Source organism: Rhincodon typus, chromosome 7 (assembly GCF_021869965.1).
Source record: "Rhincodon typus isolate 14 chromosome 7, sRhiTyp1.1, whole genome shotgun sequence".
In the NCBI taxonomy this organism is placed as follows: Eukaryota; Metazoa; Chordata; class Chondrichthyes; order Orectolobiformes; family Rhincodontidae; genus Rhincodon; species Rhincodon typus.
This window is the reverse complement of record NC_063338.1, coordinates 21,205,886-21,227,447: the sequence shown is the minus strand read 5'-3', so window position 1 is coordinate 21,227,447 and position 21,562 is coordinate 21,205,886. Positions and strand designations below refer to the sequence as shown.

General features: G+C 40.0%; 1 protein-coding gene across 5 annotated transcripts in view; it reads right to left on the bottom strand.

Annotated features, from left to right (window-relative positions):
• The window catches only part of vps8 (VPS8 subunit of CORVET complex), a 518,442-nt gene that overhangs the window by 127,672 nt on the left and 369,208 nt on the right, over positions 1-21,562 (bottom strand). For all 5 annotated transcript variants that reach the window (XM_048598730.1, XM_048598733.1, XM_048598732.1 and 2 more), the window contains one exon: positions 17,184-17,352. In XM_048598730.1, the coding sequence (XP_048454687.1) occupies positions 17,184-17,352 (169 nt within the window). The remainder of the gene's footprint in view (positions 1-17,183; positions 17,353-21,562) is intronic.

Genomic DNA, 21,562 nt, shown 5'->3' with positions numbered 1-21,562 from the left:
GAGCAAGATCTTCTTCTTTTTTTAAAATATTATTTGTTCATGTGATGTTGCTGCCTGGGGCTAGCATTCATTGCCTATCTCTAATTGCCCCCAAGAAGGTGATATGTCCCATGTGATTACTGAAGTGACGTAGTATAATCTGTGGATAAGGTCTTTTGTGATTTACCACTTCAGTCTTGGGCCTTCAAATTGGACAAAGTTGCTTCTTAAAAATATTTTCCAATTTTACATTTTTGACTTGCATTTTGTTCATGTGCCAAGCTCCAGCAGTAACTTTTAAAATGAAATATTGTCTTCTTTTAAATGTGAAATGTTGACAGTTGATATTTACTCTAATAAAGTAGTCAGGCAGTAATAGCTTAATAGAATGCATCTTGTTTATGGTTCCTGGAGTAATGAAAGACAACACTCATGATTTTCACACTGTTCCCAAAGGAAACATCACCTAGAGAAATGACTATATTAGCACTTAACAGAGAGGTTCCCAGCCAGGTTGTTTATAAAATGTAGTGTTTGCCATTACTTGACTATGGTCAACATAAGCATTAATGCCAGTTGTCCAGTACAGTTTCCATGTGCAGTTTAAAATCTTCAATGGACACTGAAACATTAATCAATACTGGACATTACTGTATTTCATATATTACATTCGTGTGAGTTACAACAAAAATAGTGTGATTCTGCCTAACTTTTATTTCTTGCATTAAACAAGCACTCAACCTAAACAAATTCAGAATCTTAAAAACACAGGCAATGACGTTACTGATTACGAATGAATACAATCCTGAAGCTGATGGCTGAGTGTGCCTCATGTATGCTCAGTTTTGAGTTGCTAGATATGTTCAAAGTCTGTCCCATTTAGCTCTGTAGTAATGCCACACAGCATGATGGAAGGTATAATCAACAAAGGAACTTAAGACTTAAGAACAGGGGTTGGCCACCTGAACCTTTGAGCCTGTTTCACCATTCAATAAGGTGATGGCAGATCTGGTTGTGGTCTCTGCTCCATTTTTCTCTCCCAGCCCTTTAACCCTCGACTTCCTTGTCAATCAAGAATCTAATGCAGAATTAATTTACAGACCCTGCCACCATTATCCTCTGCGGGTTAGAATTCCACATACTAATGACCCTCAGAAAAAAATTCTCCTCGCCTCCAACAAATTCCGGATATTCACTCGATCAACTCCCTTCACTAAGATCACCTCTCATTCTTCCAAACTCCAAAAGATACAGGACAAACCTGTTCAGTCTTTCTTCATAAACTGACCTTTCATCCCAGGAATGAGGTGAACGAACCTTCCCTTTAAAGCAACTTATCCCTTTTTTCCAAATAAGGAGACCAAAACTGTGTACAGTACTTCAAATGGAGGCCCCTGTACAGCTGCACTAAAACATCCCTACTTACATATTCCATTCTCTTTGCAATAAACCACAGCATGCTATTTGCCTTCCTAATCACTTCTATATCTAAGTACTAAGCTTATGTGATTGATATGTGAGGGCACCCACATCCCTCTATACTACTGAGCTCTGCAATCTCGCTCCATTTAAATAGTGCGCTGCTTTTCTATTGTTTCTACCAAAGTGGGTAAGTTCACATTCATCCACATTATACTCCATCTGCCATTTTTTTTTTGTTCATTCACTTCACCTATTTCCCTTTGCAGACTTCTACTGCCCCTTGACAACTTACTCTCTTGTCTAGCTTGGGAGGACAAGCCTCTGTCTTCATTAGGACAATGCTGTAGTCACTTCCTCAAATGCCTTTATGGCAAAACTGTACCTCTATATTGTATCAGTGACAAGTTGACAAGATGAAGTAGATTTCCCTCATATTGGGGTAAGTCTGAGTCGTTGGCAGTCGCTAGTCCAGTCATTGATCATTAACACCACCCCGCTTCCCATGTAACCACAGAAGGTGCAACCCTGCCCCTTCAGCTCCTCCTGCTCACCATCCAAGGGCCTAAACAGTCTTTCCAGGTGAAGCAGCATTTCACTCGTACCTCTCCAATCTCGTGTGTTCTATTTGCTGCACCCAGTGTGGCCTATTCTACGTTAGAGAAACCAAATGCAGACTGAGTGACCACTTTGTAGAATATCTCCGCTCTGTGCACAAGCATGGCCCCGACCTTTCCGCATCCAGTTTTTTTAACATGGTGTCCTGCTCGCATGCTCACTTGTCTCTCCTTGGCATGCTGCAGTTCTCCAGTGAATCACAGCACAAACTGAAGGAACAGCATCTCATCTTCAAACTACACACTTTACAACTTTCTGGACTTAATATGGAGTTCAATACCTTCAAATTGTGAACCAACTTCCATTCCTTCCCTTTCTTTTAGCTTTACCTGTTACATTCTGTGTCACCATTCCTCTCTCCCCTCCCTCCACTCTAGTGGAACTGTGTGTTAGCGACTAAGATTATTTTAGGCTCAAATTTACTTCCTTGTGCTCCTGAAATCTTCCTGCTTCTGTCTTCACTTCAGACAATACAATATACATTCCGGTAATAGCTGTAAATCAGGAGAAGGAAGGGAGAGAGGAACTTAGTGACATTACAATCACAAGGGAAGTGGTTCTCAGCAAAGTGCGGCATGGTGGCTCAGTGGTTAGCACTGCTGCCTCACAGCACCAGGGACCCGGGTTAGATCCCACCCTTGGGTGACTGTCTGTGTGGAGTTTGCACATTCTCCCTGTGTCTGCGTGGGTTTCCTCCGGGTGCTCCAGTTTCCTCCCACAGTCCAAAGATGTGCAGGCTAGGTGGATTGGCCATGCTAAATTGCCCGTAGTGTTCAGGGATGTGTAGATTAAATGGGTTATAGGGGGATGGGTCTGGATGGGATGCTGTGAGCATCGGTGTGGACTTGTGGGGATGAAGGGCTTGTTTCTACACTACAGGGAATCTATGATCTATGATCATGAAAGTGATGGAGCTGCAGGGCCAAATATTTGGCAAATGGAATACAATGTTGGAAAATATGAAGTTGTTTGCTTTTGCAGGAAGAAACAGCAAACCATTACTAAAATGGAGAACGACTGCAGGATTTTGAGGTTGAGAAGGATTTAGGTGTTCAAATGCACAAGTCACAAAGTTAGTATGAAAATAATCAAGGTGGCTAATGTGATGCTACCCTTTCTTATTATTATTCTTTCGAAACATAAAAGTAAGGAGGTTATGCTTTAGTTATTGAGCACTGGTGTGGCCATATTTTGAATACTGTGTGCAGTTCTGGTCTCATTATTTACGAAAGAATGCAAATATATTGGAGGCAGTCCAGAAGAGGTTTACTAAATTGATACCTGAAATGAGTGGGCTGTATGATGAGGACAGGCTGAGCTTATTTCAGTTTAGAACAGTGAATGGTGACTTGATAGAAGTATAAGATCCTGAATGTCATGACAAGGTGGGAAGGATGTTTATTCATGCAGATCAGTCCAGAACTTAGGGGCACTACTTAAAGTTAGGGGCTAGCCTTTTAGGACAGAGAAAGGGAGTCTTTTTCCCCTCTCACTGGGTTGTGCGATTTTGAAACTCTCCGCTACAGAAAGCAGTGGAAGTACATGATTAATATTTTTTAAGGCAAAGGTTGATAGATTCTTGCAAGGCAAGGGAGTCAAACGTGATCAAGGCTAGATACAAACGTCGAATTCAAAACAAACAGAACAAGCAAGAACTTATTAAATAGGGGAGCAGGCTTCTCCTGATTTACAGCAATTACAGGAATGTATTTTCTATTCTCTGGTCGCTTTCTCCTTTTTCATATATTTGTATGATGAAATAATTTTCAAAAAGAGTAATTTTACTGAGAATCTCCATCTAAATTTTAGCAATGATACTTCCTCTATCGATAATTTGCAAAGTTTACATATTTTTGCTGGTCATTTTGAGTTCAGGGATGTACAGGTGGTGTAATCACTTGGGAATGTAGTGTTTCAAGTACTACATGCACATTCGTGTATTTCAAATCCAACAGTGTCTTGAATGCAGTCGGTTTCTTTGCTTTTCCAGTAAAATCAGATCAAAACTCGTAATTTATTGTGTTTGATGCTTCCTGTCACTTCCATGGCTCCTAAAATAACATCCCAAGGGGTTTCTGTCCTCAGGAGTTTTGCAACATGCAGTACTGACAAGGCAGTGGGCTCATAAACAACTGCTGATTCTCACATCAGCAAGGATGGGAGACGGAAAAGTTGCAAAATTTAAATGGAAATAAAAGCTTAGACAATAAATGCAGATGTGGTGCAGAGGGGAGTGGGGACAAGAAAAAAAGTGATGACGATCAGTGGCTCAGTGGTTAGCAATGCTGCCTCACAGTGCCACGGATCTGGGTTCAGTTCCCACTTCGGGTGACTGTCTGTGTGGAGTTTGCCCGTTCTCCCTGTGTCTGCGTGGGTTTCCGCTGGGTGCTCCGGTCCTCCCACAGTCCAAAGATGTGCAGGTCAGGTGGATTGGCCATGCTAAATTGCCCATAGTGCTCAGGGATGTGTAGGTTAGGTGGGTTACAGGGTAAAGGGGTGGTGGGGATGGGTTTGGGTGGGATGCTCTTCAGAGGATCAGTATGGACTTGCTGTGCTGAAGGTCCTGTTTCCACATGGTAGGGATTCTTTGATCTATGTGTTGAAATTCGGGTAGCTTGCATTTTATCATTGAAAGGTATCTAGGAAAGCAGAAACTTGGCAGTCCTATTTAATTGCAACCATTGAATATAAGACTTGGGCTGGAATGTGAGTCAAGAATTGGAACACATTTGATCCAGTTGTTTTATATCAACATTGTGCAATTAATGAGTCATTTCGATAAATGATCTAAACCAACAGGATCCATGACAACAGCATCTTTAATAAAGGATGTTTCAGCATCACTTACGTTGTTATTAGCAACACTATAATTTGACTGACAAAGGGTCAGAAGTCACATGATACCAGGCTATAGTCCAACAGGTTTATTTGCAATCACAAGCTTTCGGAGGAGTGCTCCTTTGTCATTTCACCTGATGAAGGAACAGCACGCTGAAAGCCTGCGATTGCAACTAAACCCGTTGGACTAAAACCTGGTGTCATGTGACTTCTGACCTTGTCTATCCAAGTCCAACACCAGCACCTGCACACTATTACAGAGATAGGACATTGGAGGAGAAGCAGGTCATTCATTTCCTCAAGCATCTACTGCCATTCAACCAAATCATGGCTGTTCCTCAACCTCAATGCTATTTTCCCTGCACTCTCCCCATATTCCTACATCATCATTATATAGTGTATTATTAAAATAAACAGATGGAAGAAGGAAATAATTCCAATTTAATTGGAGATCAGAAAATATTCAAACTTCACCCTTTTAGGCAATGATGCTACTTCAAACTCTCATTCAAATTACCTCCTTTCATTAATTATCCGAAACTAAGCACAACATCAAAATCTGTACAAAAATATGTATAATGTGGTTGACCCAATTCCAGACATTGTTTCCCGATGGTTAGGGAGACTACAATCTCCTCTGAGCACTTGGAAATGATAAATATGGTTTAAAAGAAAGACTTTATGTTTTCTCTGCATCAAATGCACAAAGGACACATATACTCCACCCTCACCACACTACGTGACTCCGAATGAATTTCCAAACAGAGACTTCAATATAGCTAGCAACCAGATGACAATGCTGATATGGTGCAAAACATTTTAATTCTTGTTGATCAATGAATACTACTGAAGATATCAATAGCAAGAACAGGAAGATTAGCCTTTGGCAATGTTAGCAGCTGGCTTCAGTTACTCCAGGCTGGCAATAAATATGTTTGATGTCCAGAAGGCAGAAGCACCATTGCTGGTGCTCCCTTTTCGCTACTTTCACCACAGCTGGTTTCGTGTGAAGTACTAATCTCCAGATATTGCTGAAATATTAACAGGTGCTGAGCTGGGATCAAGAGTCGCTGAACAGGAGGTATTTCTTCAATCCCTGAACTTATTTTATGATATCCATTCCCACAGTTTGAGAAGGCTTCCTTTCCATAGAGTGCAAAAGCGGGAAGCCTGACATGAGGCAGTAATGTCGCTGGTCTAGTCATTCAGAACCTCATGCTGATGTTCAAGGGCCATGGGCTCAAATCCTATCTTGGCAGCGGGTGAAATTTGAAATCAGCAAAAACCTGGAATAAAAGTGAGCCTGAAGGTGACCATGTAACCACTGTTGATTGTCAAATCTGCCATTGCTATGTGGTCTGGCTCACAATGTGGTTGACTCTCAACTGTCATGTAGGAAATTACGAATGGACAATACTCTCATCAATTAGAAAAATGTACAAAACATTTCCAAATATTCAAAGCAGCTTGATTTCTCATTTCTAGCTCATTTGGTGGAATGTGATTTTTTTTAAAAAATTGCATCTGCTTAATATTTCAGTAAACATAGAGTGAGCCCGAAGCAATTTTGTGGAACAGTGCTACATACTCATTTCTAGCTCATTCGGTGGAATGTGATTTTTTAAAAAAAAATTGCATCTGCTTAATATTTCAGTAAACATAAGAGTGAGCCCGAAGCAATTTTGTGGAACGGTGCTACATACTCAAGTTGTGCGTACATATCTGAGGAATTTTGCTACAGGTTTTGACCATTCAGCCAGCAAAATGTTGCAATAATGTTTTACAAATTCAAGCTCCAATTTGGGTGAGTCCAGGGAGCTCAGGATCCAGTAGGATAAATTTCCTGCTCCCCTAAAACATTCCATCAACTGCAACTTCTTCCTCTCCACCACTCTCCCTCCATCTTTTCCCACCTGCTTTCTCCATCCTCAATCCCCTCCACTTCTTCTTTCACTCTTGCTCACCGGCTTCCTTTTGCTTTCCAGCACATTCTCCTCCATCTACTTCTTCCTCCTTAATCAAACTCTGATTGGCCAGAATATTTAAATTCACTTTCCTTCTACACCCAATTGACTTCCACCTCAAAACTCAAGTCACATCCTTGACAAAGTTTGGAAGATTAACCACAGCGTTGTAGGTGTTCCCACGCCAATTGGACTGCAGTGGTTGAAGAGGTCAGCTCACTCCTCCTTTTCCAGGGCAGTGATCACCTAGCCGGCAAAGCCCATATCCTTTGTGGTCTGAGTACAGCTTTGAAGGTTGAAATAAGGATTGAAGTGCCTTGGGTCACAGTCAGACCTCTCCTGATTCTATTATTCCGAACTCTCAGGCTTTGCATCTAAAACACTCTCTCAGCTTGGCCATCCTCATGGTTAGGAGCTCTTTAGTTTTGCTCTTCACTAAAACAAGAATTTTAAACTCTTTCAACCAACCAACAAACTTTCAACTGAACCTTGCTTGATGAGAGGTACTTTCTCTTTTGCAGCCATTCTGGTCCAAAATTAACTGCTGGAATACGTTATTATCCCTTTAAATAAATGGATTAATCAGGTAAACTGGTCACATGATCATTCACTGAAAGCCAGATATATTACCACAAATCTCCTTTTAGAGAAACTCAGTTCTTAAAGTGATCATTATCCAAATATAAAATATTTTTGTCCCTCTAAAAGCAAATGGACGTTTATATTGGCAGCAGTTTAAGTTGGGTTCCTATGCGAACATTAATGGAGCCACCATATGGTACCAAGTGAAAGTGGCTACAGTCTTTTAAATATTGAGTATTGAGGGTGTATAGGAACTAATAGAGGCAGGCATAATACTACAATACAAAGAAGGTAGGATAGCATTGCTGGCTAAAAAGGATAGTAACACAATAGTGAGGAGGGATATTAGCTCCAGTGAAGTGAAATATGTATGGGTAGGGGAAGAAAACAATAGTCGGGGGTTGTATATAGACCCTCAAACAGTAGTGGTAATGTGGGTAAGGTATTAAACAGGAAATGAGAAATGCAAGTAATAAAGGTACAGATGTAATTATGGGTGATTTTAGCATATAGATTGGGCAAATCATATCAATAATAATACCATACAGCAATGTGCACAAGATGATTTTCTGGATCAATACTTTGAGGAACCAATTAGAGGACAGGTCATCCTAGACTTGGCAATGTGTAATGAGAAAGGAATAATTGGCAATCTAGCTGCGTGAGGCTCCTCGGGGAAGAGAGTTCACAATATGTTGAAATTCTTCATCAGGGCAGAGAGTGCCATAGTTGATTCTGATCCTAAAGTCCTGAATCTAAATAGAGAAAATTACAACAGTATGGGATGGAGCTGGCTATGATAAACTGGGGAGCATTACTTAAAGGATGACAATAGATAGGCAATGGTATGGAGAATCAACAATTGTTCAGTGCTGTCTGGTAAAAAAACAAATGGGAAATGTCATGGCCAACAAAATAGGAATAAAGAACAAAGAGATGGCAGGTCAATTAAACACATACTTTGGTCCTTCCATCACAAAGGAGGACACAAATAACATCCCAAAAACGGTAGGGAATACATGGTCTAGCATGAGAGAGGAACGGAAAGAAATCAGTATTAGTAAGGAAGAGGATCTGGGGAAATTGATGGGAGTAAAGGGCAATAAATCCATAGGGCCTGATAATCTACAGAGTATTTGAGGAAGTGGTCCTAGAAATACTGGATGCATTGGTATTCATCCCTTAAGATCCTATGGACTCTGGAACAGTTCCTATAGATTGAAGAGTAATTAATGTAACCCCACCATTTAAAAAAAAAGGTAGAAGAGCAAATTATAGACTGCTTAGTTGGTAGTAGAGAAAATGTTAGAGTCCATCACAAAATATTTAATGGCAAAGCACTTGGAAAACACTGACAAAATTAGACAGAGTCAGCACGGAATTACTAAAGGGAAGGGAAGTGCTTGCCAATTCTATTGGAATTTTCTGAGGATATAAGTAGTAAAGTTGATAAGGGGAAAATCGGTGGATGTGGTTTATTTAGACTTTCGGAAGATCCCAAATTAGAGTTTAACATATAAAATTTATCATGTGTTTGTGGATATTGTGTTGACATAGATAGAGAACTGGCAAGAAACAAATTGTAGGAATAAACGCGTCACCTCCTGAGTGGCAGCCAGTAGCCAGTGGGATACCACAGGGATCAGTGCTTGGACCCTAGCCTTTGACAATATATATTCATGATCCAGATGAGGGAACTAAATGTAATATCACTAAGTTTGTAGATGACACAAAGCTGGGTTGAAGGGTGAACTGTGTGGCAGACGCAGAGATGCTTCAGAGTGATTTGGACAAGTTGAGAGAATGAGCATATACATGGCAGATGTAGCATAATGTGGATAAATGTGAGATTATTTTCTATCATATCAATATCAGGAATATTATTGCTTGAAATGTAACTGAATAGGAAAGGGGGAGATGCAATGAGACCTGGGTGGTATTGTACACGCATGAAAGTAAGCATTCGCAAGAAGTAGGCGATGGAAAAGGCAAACAGCATGTTGGCCTTCATCGCAGCTAGATTTGAGTAGAGGAAAAGGGACGTCTTGTTGCAACTGTACAGTTGATGAGATCATACCTGCAGTATTGTGTCTGAGAGTATTTTGGTCTCCGTATCTAGAAGCGGCAATGACATACGGGAATTACCGCTAAAATATTGATCAGGACACCCAGGCAATGTTCTGGAGATGTGGGTTTGAATTCCGCCATGAATTTTAATTCAATAAGTATCTGGAATTAAGTGTTTAACGGTGACTATGAAAACCATTGTCGGTTGTCAGAAAAAGCCCATCTGGTCAACTAATGCCTTTAGGGAGGGGAGCTGCCATCCTTACCTGGTCTGGCCTACATGTGATTCCAGACCAGCAGCAATGTGATTAATTCTTCTCTGCCCCCTGGGTAATTAGTGACAGACTATCAATGTTGGCCTAGCCAGTGACACACATCCTGTGAATGAACAGTAAAAGAAAGGATGTTCTGACAATGAAGGGAACACAACGAAAGTTTACCAGACTGATTTTTGGGATGGCAAGACTGATGCATGAAGATTGATTAGATTGCTTAGGGCTATGTTCACTGGTGTTTAAAGGAGTGAGGACAAAATCTCATAGAAACCTATAAAATTCCAACAGGACTAGGCAGGGTAAATGCAGGACTTTACCAGTGACTAGGTCACAGACCAAGAATATGGGTTAGGCCACTTAGGATTAAGAAGAGGAGAAATCTCTTCACCCAGAGAGTGGTGAGTCTACAGAATTCTCTGCCACAATAAGCAAGAAGGAGTTTTCAAGAAAGAGTCAGAAATAGTTCTTAGGGCTAAAGGGAATTAAAGGGTATGAGATGAAAGTGGGAACAGGGGATTCAGTTGGATGATCAGCCATCAACATGTTGAATGGTGCAGCAAGCTTGAACAGCTGAATGGCTGATTCCTGTTCCTATTTTCTATGTTTGTATGCTACTGAAGGAACTCCCATTTTATGATCCCATTTAAGACAGGGTACTGGACAAGCTGGATCTCTGTTCTGATCTGGCTTGATAGATCATAATCTTTTAAAGAATATTATGCATAGAAGGAGCAAGGATAAGAAAAGAAGCAGCAGGATTCTGGAATTTAATTGAAGTGCCAAGATTGGAAACTTTAATACATAAACTTGAACGAAACACACATGAGCAATTTTCAATTAATAGGCACGGTTATTATTCTAAATCAGATACATTATATATACACAACCTAGACTTTAGAGTTTACTTATACTGTACTTCACCGAATCTCAATAAAACTGTGACTCCTTTGCAAGGCTTTCCAATTCTTCAATTTTGAAGATCTAACCATAGAAACATCCTCAAACCTCAGAGAGTCTACTTCTTCAATGATGTTTTTGTAGTTCATTTTCTTCTTCCAAGGCTGGTGATCTCAAGGCTGGTAAGAGTTCCTCCAGGCACATAAATAACAGCATATTTTCAGCTTCTTTCAAACAACTATCTCTACCAAGCAGCCACGATTTCCTCAAACCTTTAATTTTTCTCAGCTGTATCCAGCAAATAATATGCCTGGTTTCCTTCACTTCACTTTTAATTGCCTGGAACTGTCATTGGCTTTCTCCTGCCCTAAATGCCCACAGTCTTTTGACAGAAGCACATATGCTGCCTGAAGCCACTTCTTTGTTTCAGCATTCTCCCAGCTACTACAGTGCTAATTTCTATTAAAAATAAACACTTCAAGATAAATTGAAATCATTGAACCTTCTTAAGATCCACTCATTTCCAAGACAACATAGCAGGGTCCGTCTTTAATCTGGCTGTTTGGGTTTACTAATGTTTTTAAGCTAACTTCGCTCTGATATCCTCCTGACTGCCATTACTGTGAGCTTTGTCTCCAGCTATGTAAACCACCTGCTGTTTTTATAGCTTCAGCTCTTCTATACTGGTTCTATTAAACCAATCCAGGTAACCTTTTGAACTGCTATTTGTTTTAATCATTAATGCTCAACATTTTAATTACCTTACTTTCCCAGCTCTTAAACTATCTTAACCTCATTCTTTTAAGGGCATTACACTTCAAAGACGTCACCTGCCTGTTCTGGTGGGGACAAAAACAAGCTGTGGCACTATTTTGAAGAGCAGGCGTCCTGGTCAGTATTTATTTCTCAACTAACATATTTTTAAAAAGTTAGAATATGCAGGCATTGTCATATTGCTGTTGTGTGAGTTGGCTATGTGCAATTGGCTCGGCTTTCTGACATTACAACCGTGACCACAACTTAAGTACTTCATTGGCTTGAAGATGCTTTGAGATGTCCAGTGAGTGGGAAAGGTGTTATATAAAATGTCAGTCCTGCTTTGTTTTTCCTGAGGTAATTTATAAGATCATATTAATTTTAATGTATAAATGAACAGAGGATGATCTCAAATGAAATGGTGTAGCGTGATGTCTGGTCCTTAGCAGGACAGCTCAAAGTCAGTGAGTTAAGGTTTCTGGCTCAATCTGGTTTTAGCATATTCTCGCATTCTCTGATCCATTCACCTTCTTTCTAACATAATCTGTTGTCACCTTTATATAGAATCTGCTTGTCCAGCTACTGTATGAAAGTAGTGAGGTCCATTTTGGTGCCTGCAGCTTATCGGTAAAATGCAAACAAGGCCCGAGGACGAAAACCTCAAGTCCATGATTTTGGATAGAAACTGTGGGCATATGTTCACCTCACCTTCACACTGGGCTCAACTTGGAAATCCCCACAGAGATAACGATTTCCCTAGTCTATTCCTAAGAATCTATGCGTAGAATAATCACTTTAGATGAATAACAATACTATCTAATCAACATTGTGCAATGGTTATGATCTGGTCCAGTAGGAAATTCTAATGGAATTGCACACCAACATCGAAGGGCTGGATTTTGTGGTCAACAGTGAACAAATAGCACCTGCTGATCATTGCCCTTCCATCTCTCACAGATTTGCCATTTTCAACAGCCAATCAGTGAAAACAGTATGCCACACTCTACAGCAGAGCTGTAAGATGTGTAAGCAGGAGATGCTGTACCACCAAAAGGAGGTTATTTTGCCCCTATCACGTCTGGGTTTGCCATCTTTGACAGCGACAACTCCCTTTTCCTCAGCCCTATAATTCCTTTCCCACAAACTTAAAGAAATCTTTCTGAGCCACACAGACTCTGAAGCAGGAAGTGTCATGTAGAGCATTTAATAAATTGTATAATCATATACAGAAAGTAAAATGGAAAATGAAAGACTGTTTTTTATTTCTCCCTCTCTATACAAAGAAAAAGTTAAAAAAAATGCTTTTTAAAAAATCAAAAAGAAACTCTACTGAAGTGATTGTAATGAGGTCTGCCCTCTGATTGGGGCTGGTAATCTGGTTCAATCAAGGAGCCCTGGCTGACAGATAAAAAGAGGAGTGTCAGGCGACACTCTAGGTGCTGACTCTGATGAGGCTGTGCCAGAGTCAAGGAATTTCCAGATGTAAATAAAGGGGGATTTGGTGACAGATACTGGCCTCTGTGGAGTTATTTCACCACATCTATAAATTTCAATTTTCAGGGCAGAAGAAATTGTTCGACAGTAATTAGAATTTATTATAGCTAAAAAATTCACTTCCCTTCAATAGGCCAGTTTAACCTTTTTGCATTACAGAAGAAAAGTACTACAGATGCCAGAAATCAGAACTAAGAACAAAAGAAGCTGGAACAACTCAGTGGGCCAGGCAGCATCAGTGGAGACAAAGAGGTAACATTTCAGCTCAATTACATTCATTAAAACTGCCAGAAACAGACATGTAAGGTGAGTTAAGCCAGTAGAAGGGAAAAGGATGTAGGAAGAACTAGAGCGCCAATTTATTATCCTGCACTTACTGCCCACAATATGGTCTTGTCTACAATAGGGAGACAAAATATGGAGGTGGTAATTAGAACTACTTTATTTAGTTTGCAAGCATGACCCTGAGCTTCTGATTGCTTTTCGTATTAACATTCTATCTGGCCCCATGCTGACCTTTCCATCCATATCTTGGTACAGTGTTCCAGTGAAGCTCAAGACAATCCCAAGGAACAACACCTTAAGTTTCGGCTTGGCAGTATACAACTTTCTGTACTCAACATTAAGTTCAAAAACATCAGATCGTAACCCCTGTCTTCATCTTAATAAGTGTTTCTTTTTGCCTTTGTTTTGCAGGGTTGGTCTTCATTTTGTTTCTTTATTTAATGTTTACATGTCGCATTAAGATGGTTTTTAAGTAGCATTTCATGTCTGACTAGGACATAATCTTTGAATCTTTACTATATCTATTATCACTATTTCGGCTGTTGCATCATGATTTTTCTTTTGTTCGTGAATCTCCTCTGGCTTCCATCTAATTACAGATGTCTCCTTTGTTTGTCTCGCTCCTTACCCTCTTCTGCCAGCTTAAGAATTGTTACATTTCTATTTCTCTTCTGCTCTGATGAGAGGACATTGACCTGAGATGCTAACTCTGTCATTCTACACAGATGCTGACTGATCTGCTGAGTCATTCCAGCTACTTTCGTTCTGACTTTTTCAGGTACGTTCAGTGAGGAAATACTTCATCTTCAGTCTGTGTACTGACTGCCCAATTTGCTTTCCAAATACTGTTGGAGTGAAGCTTGCTGAAGATCATGACAGAATGCACAGGAATTTCCAAAGTTCTCCGAGTTTTGGACATATAAAAGCAGGACGTTGCTGTCCAATTCACCCCTCAATAACACCGAGCCTCAGGGTTAGTTCTTACTGCAAAAATATGGATCAGTAATTTGGTAAGCAATTATTTTTCACTTGCTCAGAGCCAATTTAGGTCCAGTTGTAATAAAGATTAGCTGTTAAATAACATTTAAGAATGCCTCCAATTTAGTTCTCAATAATGGAAACAGCAGCAGCTCTAGACATAATCATGTAACATGGAAGAGAAACACTAATTTGTTTTGTATGGACTGAGCACGAATGATAGGACATGGCAAGGTGACAGACCTTTGCTAATGTTTCAGCTACTAAAGTTCAACTGTAAATATTCTCAGTGGCCATTCACTTGGAAAATATCAGCATCTTCTTTCTGACTAACATTCTGTTCAAGGCTAAAGAAAAACATTATGCAAACAATCCCTTCATAAGTCTGTACCGAAGAGTAAAGATGCAACTATGAGGTCGGAGCATCACTGCATTATACATATGGATTATTTTCAGATTTAGCTTGAGTTCAAAACTATGATACAATAATATCACATAAAACATTGATAAAACAAAATTCAGTTTGGCTGATGGAAGATTGTTCCATATAGCAGCATGGGAAAATGGGAGCAGGAACAGACTATTTGATCTTTAAAGACTGTTCTGCCATTTATTAAGAATGTGACATAGCTTTTGTCCCTCTTCCCCATTATCCTTGGTTCCCCTATAGAACAAATATTCATTTAAAATCAGCTGTGAAATAGTCATTAATCCAGTTGCTGCTGGATTTTCTTCCTCCGTGAGCTATGATTTACTATTGCCCGAGAGAAGACATTTTTTCCCATCTTCATTTGAAATGGGAGACATCTTATACTCAAACTGCATCCCTTTGTTCTAGTTTTCCCACAAGACAGGACATATTCTCTCAACATTTATCACATGAGTAGGAGGGGTACTGAGAGATATAAGCCAAGTTGGCAAATGGTACAAGATTAACATAGGATATCTGGTTGGAGTTGCACCGAAAGATCTGGTTTTGTGCTCTAATCTGTCAAGCTCTCTCAGAATCTTGCATGTTTCATTCTTCTACGCTTCAGTGAGGATAGGCCCAACCCGCTCAACCTTTCTTTTGAAAACAAACAATCTATTCAATCTAACAAAGAACAGAACTCACTCTTAAACATATAGTGCAATGACCAGCCTCCTAAATGATTATCCATTTGTAAAGTTTTTTTTTCTTTATTCTTTCATGGGATGTTAGCACCTGAAGCAAGGCCAACTTTTGTTGCTCTATATCTAATTACATTGGAACAGAACATTTCAGAACACAGTTAAAGTCAAACATAGGGGAGGCAATGGCCTTGTGGTATTATCACTGGACTGTTAATCCAGAGACCCGGATAACATTCTGGGGACCTGGGTTCGAATCCCGCCACGGCAGATGGTGGAATTTGAATTCAATAAATATCTGGAATTAAGAATCTAATGATGACCGTGAATCCACTGTTGATTGTCAGGAAAAACCCATCTGGTTCACTAATGCCCTTGAGGGAAGGAAACTACCATCCTACTGGTCTGGCCTACATATGACTCCAGAACCACTGCAATGTGGTTGACTCTTAACCGCCTGGCCAGTGATGCTCTTGTCCCGTGAATGAATAAAGGAAAAAAAAAATGTGGCAGTGGGTCTGGAGTCACATGTAAGCGAGACCATGTCAGGACAGCAGACTTCCCTCCCTAAATGACATTAGTGAGTGAACCAGATGGGTTTTTGTGACAATCAACAATAATTTTATTGCACCATTTACTCCAACTAGCTTTCAATTCCAGAGTTATATTAATTGCATTTATATCCCACCCAGCTGCCATGGTGGTTTGTGAATCTATGTCCCTACAGCATTTGGCTGGATCTTGGAATTATTATTATTCCAATAACAATAACACTATTCCACTAGGATCCTTACATTTGAACCAGATGACTGTGTCTGTCAACGGCCACTCAAACGCCATTTCTGCCCAATCCGCTTCATTTAGTTTAAGCTCAACTTAATCCCCTTCATCAGTGAATAGCAGAACCTTGTTCTGGGTTATATAACTCAACATACTCTTTTATAACACAAACCAAGAATGACAGGGAGTTACACTCATGGGCACACTTTACAACTTCTTTTTTAGGAATTGTATTTTGAATGATATATACAAATTAATTAACGTGAGGACTGTAAAGAGAAAGAATGTTTTTTCTTAAAATAGGAATTTACCAAGATGGCTACATTATTTCATGGTAAGGACTTTGATACTCATTGTGGTCTTTGCTTTTGTGGCTAGATACCTATTGCAAACTTTGTTTTTGTGGCTACAGGCTCCTGCAATTTGCAGATGATCAGGAACCGAGGAGCCGTTTACAACAAACTGAGCAGGTTGGAACTGGAAACAAGTCATAGAGACAGAGGAAGAAAGAGACAGAAAAGACACACAAGTAGGTGCTTCAGTGGAAGTTGCCTGTTGTCTGCAGTTAAAAACTTAGTCACCACTCTGGACTTCTCACAAATGAGTGGAAACTTCCAGAGAATGACATTTGAACACAAGGGGTCTGGCCAATTGAAGGAGGGCATATCAAAATTGGAACTGGGAAAAAAGATAGCTGAACTGACTTTGCAATTTTTAATACCTCTGTCAATCATCTATTTTCCCTATTTATTTGTCTATGTGTGTGTGCGTGTGTATGTGTGTCTAAGTATATATGTATAAGAGAGCATTTATGAGTGGATTAAGGTTTTAGTAAATAACGTTTCATGTCAATGGTTTATATCTGTTCATCTGTAACTATAGTCTAATTAATTGCAATAAATAGCAGTTCTTGTTGAGTACAGAAAATTCATCCTGCATCTCACTTTCCTGAAATCTAAGGAAAAACACTGTTTAAAAAAATCTTCAGTATATACTGAGTAGCAGTTCTTCAGCTAATGATACAGGACACAGTAAAATAATTTTAAGGAACAGATTTCATTCAATGCTGCTATAACCAATAATATATCACTGGAGTACAGTTCTCAGAAGCATTAGGAAGGAACATTCTGTAGTAAATCACCTGTGCCAGAGAAGTGCTTCGGTTCTTGTTGAGCTCTGATCCGAAATCTCGGTGTCTAGCCCCTTTGTTACTAGAGTTGCACTTGTAACAGGTCCACCTTGTCTGTCCTTCAGTTCGAATGCCACAGTCTTTGCTCTGAAGACACTGAGAATGGTAGATATGGCCACAGCTGGAAATGAAAAGAAACACGGGTCAACAAAACTCCTCATTGTTGACTGATGGCCAGCTCAGGGGCAACTATTTACAGAATGCAAAAACTTACATTTTAAAACTTCATGTCTAAAACATTGGAATGTGCACAGGTTAAATGATTGATAGTGTGATATTCATAAGATCTACACTGTGCCTGCACCCCAGGTATTATGCATGGTTTGACGTCAATGCAAGACTTGAATTTGAAATTCAAAATTCATCAAATTCCAATGCTTTTTTAAAAAAGCTATATATGATAGGTTTTATACTTGTCCTCATCAAACAAAAGCAGCAAGTCTTTTTAAAATTTTAAAAGTTTCCTTTTGGGCTGAGGAATGGCTAGGTTATTTTATTGTTCATTCCTGTTTGTTCAATCACCAAGTCCACCACAAAATGTATGATTAAAGTGACATGTGGGCCACATAGGTTGGAGGTGTCACCTTTTTTTCCTTGTCAGGCAACAATGAACTACTAAGTTTTACAGAACAACCTGGCAGCTTCTCATAGATTCATAGAGTCATTTAGCATAGAAACAGGCTCTTCAGTCCACCATGTCTGAGCCAACCAACAAAGCAAATCATACTCATCTCATTTACCTGCATTTGGATCACAATTTTAACTGGTCGTCTCCCTTATCAGGATTAAATTCCATCTGCTATTCCTCTGCCCAATTTACCAGCTGATCAAAATCAGACTCTAGCCTGACACCAACCTCCTCACTATCAACAATGCAATTTTTCCGTCATCTGCAAAATTATGAATTTTACCTTCTATATTCACATCCAAGTTGTTAATGTACATAACAAAAAGCAAGGGTGCCAGCACTGATTCATGCGGTACACCATTAGAAGGGCTTCTAATTACAGAAACAGCCCCCTCCGTCATCCTTTGCATCCTAATTGCAGGCTACTTTTGCATCCAGTTTCCATACTTGCCTTGTATTCCATGGGCTTTAAACTTTTTGGGCAGCCTTCCTTGAAGCTTTACTGAAGTCCATATCAACTGCACTGCCCTCATCAATATACTTCGTCATCTTTTCAAAACGTGCAATTCAATTAATCAGACAAAATCTCCCTCTAACAAATCCATGCTGACTGCCTTTTCAAATGTTGATTAACCTTGTGCCTGAGAATTTTTTTTCTAATAATTTTCCTACCTCCGATGTCAAACTACCTGATCTGTAATTACCTGGCCTATCCCTGCTGCCCTTCTTGAACAAAGGAACCACAACAGAATTCTCTTCAAGTTAACATGCAGGTCCAGTTGGGATTTAAGAAGGCAAATACAATGTTAGTATTCATTTCAAGACGGCTAGAAAACAAAAGCAGAAATACACTGCTGAGGTTGTATAAGGCCCTGGTCAGTCTGCATTTGGAATATTGTGAGCAATTTTGGGCCCTGTATCTAAGGAAGGATGTGCAGTCATTGTAGGGAGTCCAGAGGAGGTTTACAAGAATGATCCGAGGGATGAAAGGCTTGTCATTTGAGCAAAGGGTGAGGACTCTGGGTCTGTACTCGACGGAATTTATAAGAATGAGGAGAGATCTGATTGACCCTTCCAGAATACTGACAGGCTTGGATAGAGTGGACATGGAAAAGATGTTTCCACTGGTAGGAGAGACTAGGACCTGAGGGAACAGCATCATCGAGAAGGGACAAGCCTTTAGAACTGAGGTGGGGAGCAATTTCTTCAGCCAAAGAGTGGTGAATCTGTGGAACGCATTACAGCAGAGGGCTGTGCAGGCTGAGCCATTGAGTGCGTTTAAGACAGAAAAAGATAGGTTCTTGGTTGGTAAGGGGATCAAGGATTACGGGGAGATGGAAGGAGAAAGGGGTTGAATCGAATGGCGGATGGGCCAAATGGTCTAATTCTGCTCCTATATGTTATAGTCCTACAGTCTTAATAGTTTTCTGCCTGTCATCTGGCACGTCGTCTATGGTCAGCAAATTATTAAGTGTCTGCACAACGGCCCCATCAATTTTCTCCCTTAGCTCTCGTAGTTGCCTGGGATTCACCTCATTGGTCCCTGGAGATTTATACAACTTTATGCCTGGTAAAACAGCTAATATCTCCACCTTATTAATTTTAACATGCTCACCCACTGACAGTTCAACCACTTGACCACACTCATTTCCTAGGATTGGGTTGTTCACACATCAACACAGCCTGGTGAACAAATTGCTGTGGTAGATTTGAATTTGATGTCAGATGATAAGACAATGCACACATTCAAGGTGAACATTTAAATTCTTTATTTTCCAGGGAAGAATTCTCAGTACTGGTGACAGAGATCATGCCATGCAAGCAGCAATCCTCAAGTAGCGCGACTGAGGAAGTGAAACTGTTAGGTTCAGCAGCAAAGCAACCAGCATCCTTTCTATTCATCAAAGTGAAATACAGAGTCTACATACTTCGTCACAGGTTTGCTGGCAGGATAGAAAACAAAGACTTTGATTGAAGATGATCTGCACAAGACTCCATAGAAGACACCACTGAAATGGAATGATCAAGGTCCAAACATTCAGGACAAGGTCAATAAGAGACTATGTAACACTGAGGTCAGGATTACTGTCAATAAGAAATTACCTGGCTCAGAAATCCATGACACTACAAACAAGAAAATACCTGTTTCATCAGGGTGACCTGTCTTCCATGAAAGAAGTTTGTGTAATCAAAAGGTTCCTGCATATCATTTTGGGACAATTACACGTGCCGATGTCTGAGAATTGCATGCGCTTGAGAAGGAAATTCAGGAGATTAAAAGGTCCTCCGGATGTGGTAATGGAGGAAACGCATCTTTCAACAGGAAGTAAAAGTTTTCCACGAAGGACATCGAAGAAATAAAAATATACTCCTATGAACAGAGACTTTACAGATCATACAAAGATCAGACAGGATCAAGATCAACAGTCTTCAAGCTTAAAAAAAGATCAATTTTTCAAGCCCGAATGCATTCTGGAAGAATTGGGAAATCTCCAGGCTGCCTGGATTTGTGAAGAGGCTTGGCGGAGATACGGCTGTGGGAACTATAACTATATTTTCACATGAACATATTATAGGAAAAAAGGCTTCGTGGAGAGATTGCATAAGGTAATAGTTCTGAAAAGGTTAATGCTGAAGACAGTATTAAACTCTACTCAATCTGATGGTGTCATAAAGACTTGGAATGGCAGAATATCTTGGAACCTCGAAGAGGGAGAGCTGTCCTCTAAGTCTCTTCATAGTCTTTGTATGTGTCTATCTTAATAAAAGTAACTTGTACCTGATCGCTATCATACAGTAAACTACACTGATTTGAGAAAAGAGCCTCTTCATATGAGAAGTGACTTTCTCATACCACTTTATCTCAATTACGCCCGGAATACCCAGTCGGAAAAAGGGGATGACGGCACTAATCTACGTGATCATGTGTTGGCAGTCGTTGGCTCACATGCTCAAAGACTTGGTGCTAGCAGTAGTTATCTCAAGATTTGATCTAGTAGTACCATTGTATCATACACCTTTTTTTTTAAAATGGCACTGACTCTTTCATCCTAAATTTAATTTTCAACAAATTTAAATCTACAACAGACTTCTTACATATCTAACTATGAATAGCAGCTTCTGATCTATAATATGACCATGACCGTCCAACATAATGTCATAATGCAATCAGTGGCTCTTAATGCAAAGTTTCCACATTATGGGAAAGATAATTCATTGCTGCAGCCCAGTGTGCCTTCTCAGTTCCTGGGTAGCAAAAACAAGACTGTTTCAAAGGGTCTTTAAATTAGTGGGGTGACACAGAAAGGAACTGAAGCACTCAAGGCACACTTCATTAGTAAGTCTCAGGGAGACTTGAGGAGAGTCATACAGCACATTAACAGACACTTCAGTCCAACTAGTCTGCACCGACCAAGTTTCCTGAAATAATGTAATTCCACTCGCCCTGCGTTTGGCCCGTATCCCTCTAAACTTTTCCTATTCATGTACCTATCCAAGTGTCTTTTAAATGTTGTAACTGTACCTGCTTCTACCACTTCCTCTGGCAGTTCATTTCACATGCGAACCACTCTGTGAGAAAATTGCCCCTCAGGACCATTTTAAACTTTGTTCTTTCACCTTAAAAATATGCCCCCATAGTATTGAATTCCCCTACTCTAGGGAAAAGCCCTTTTCTATTCACCTAATCTGTGCCCCTCAAGTT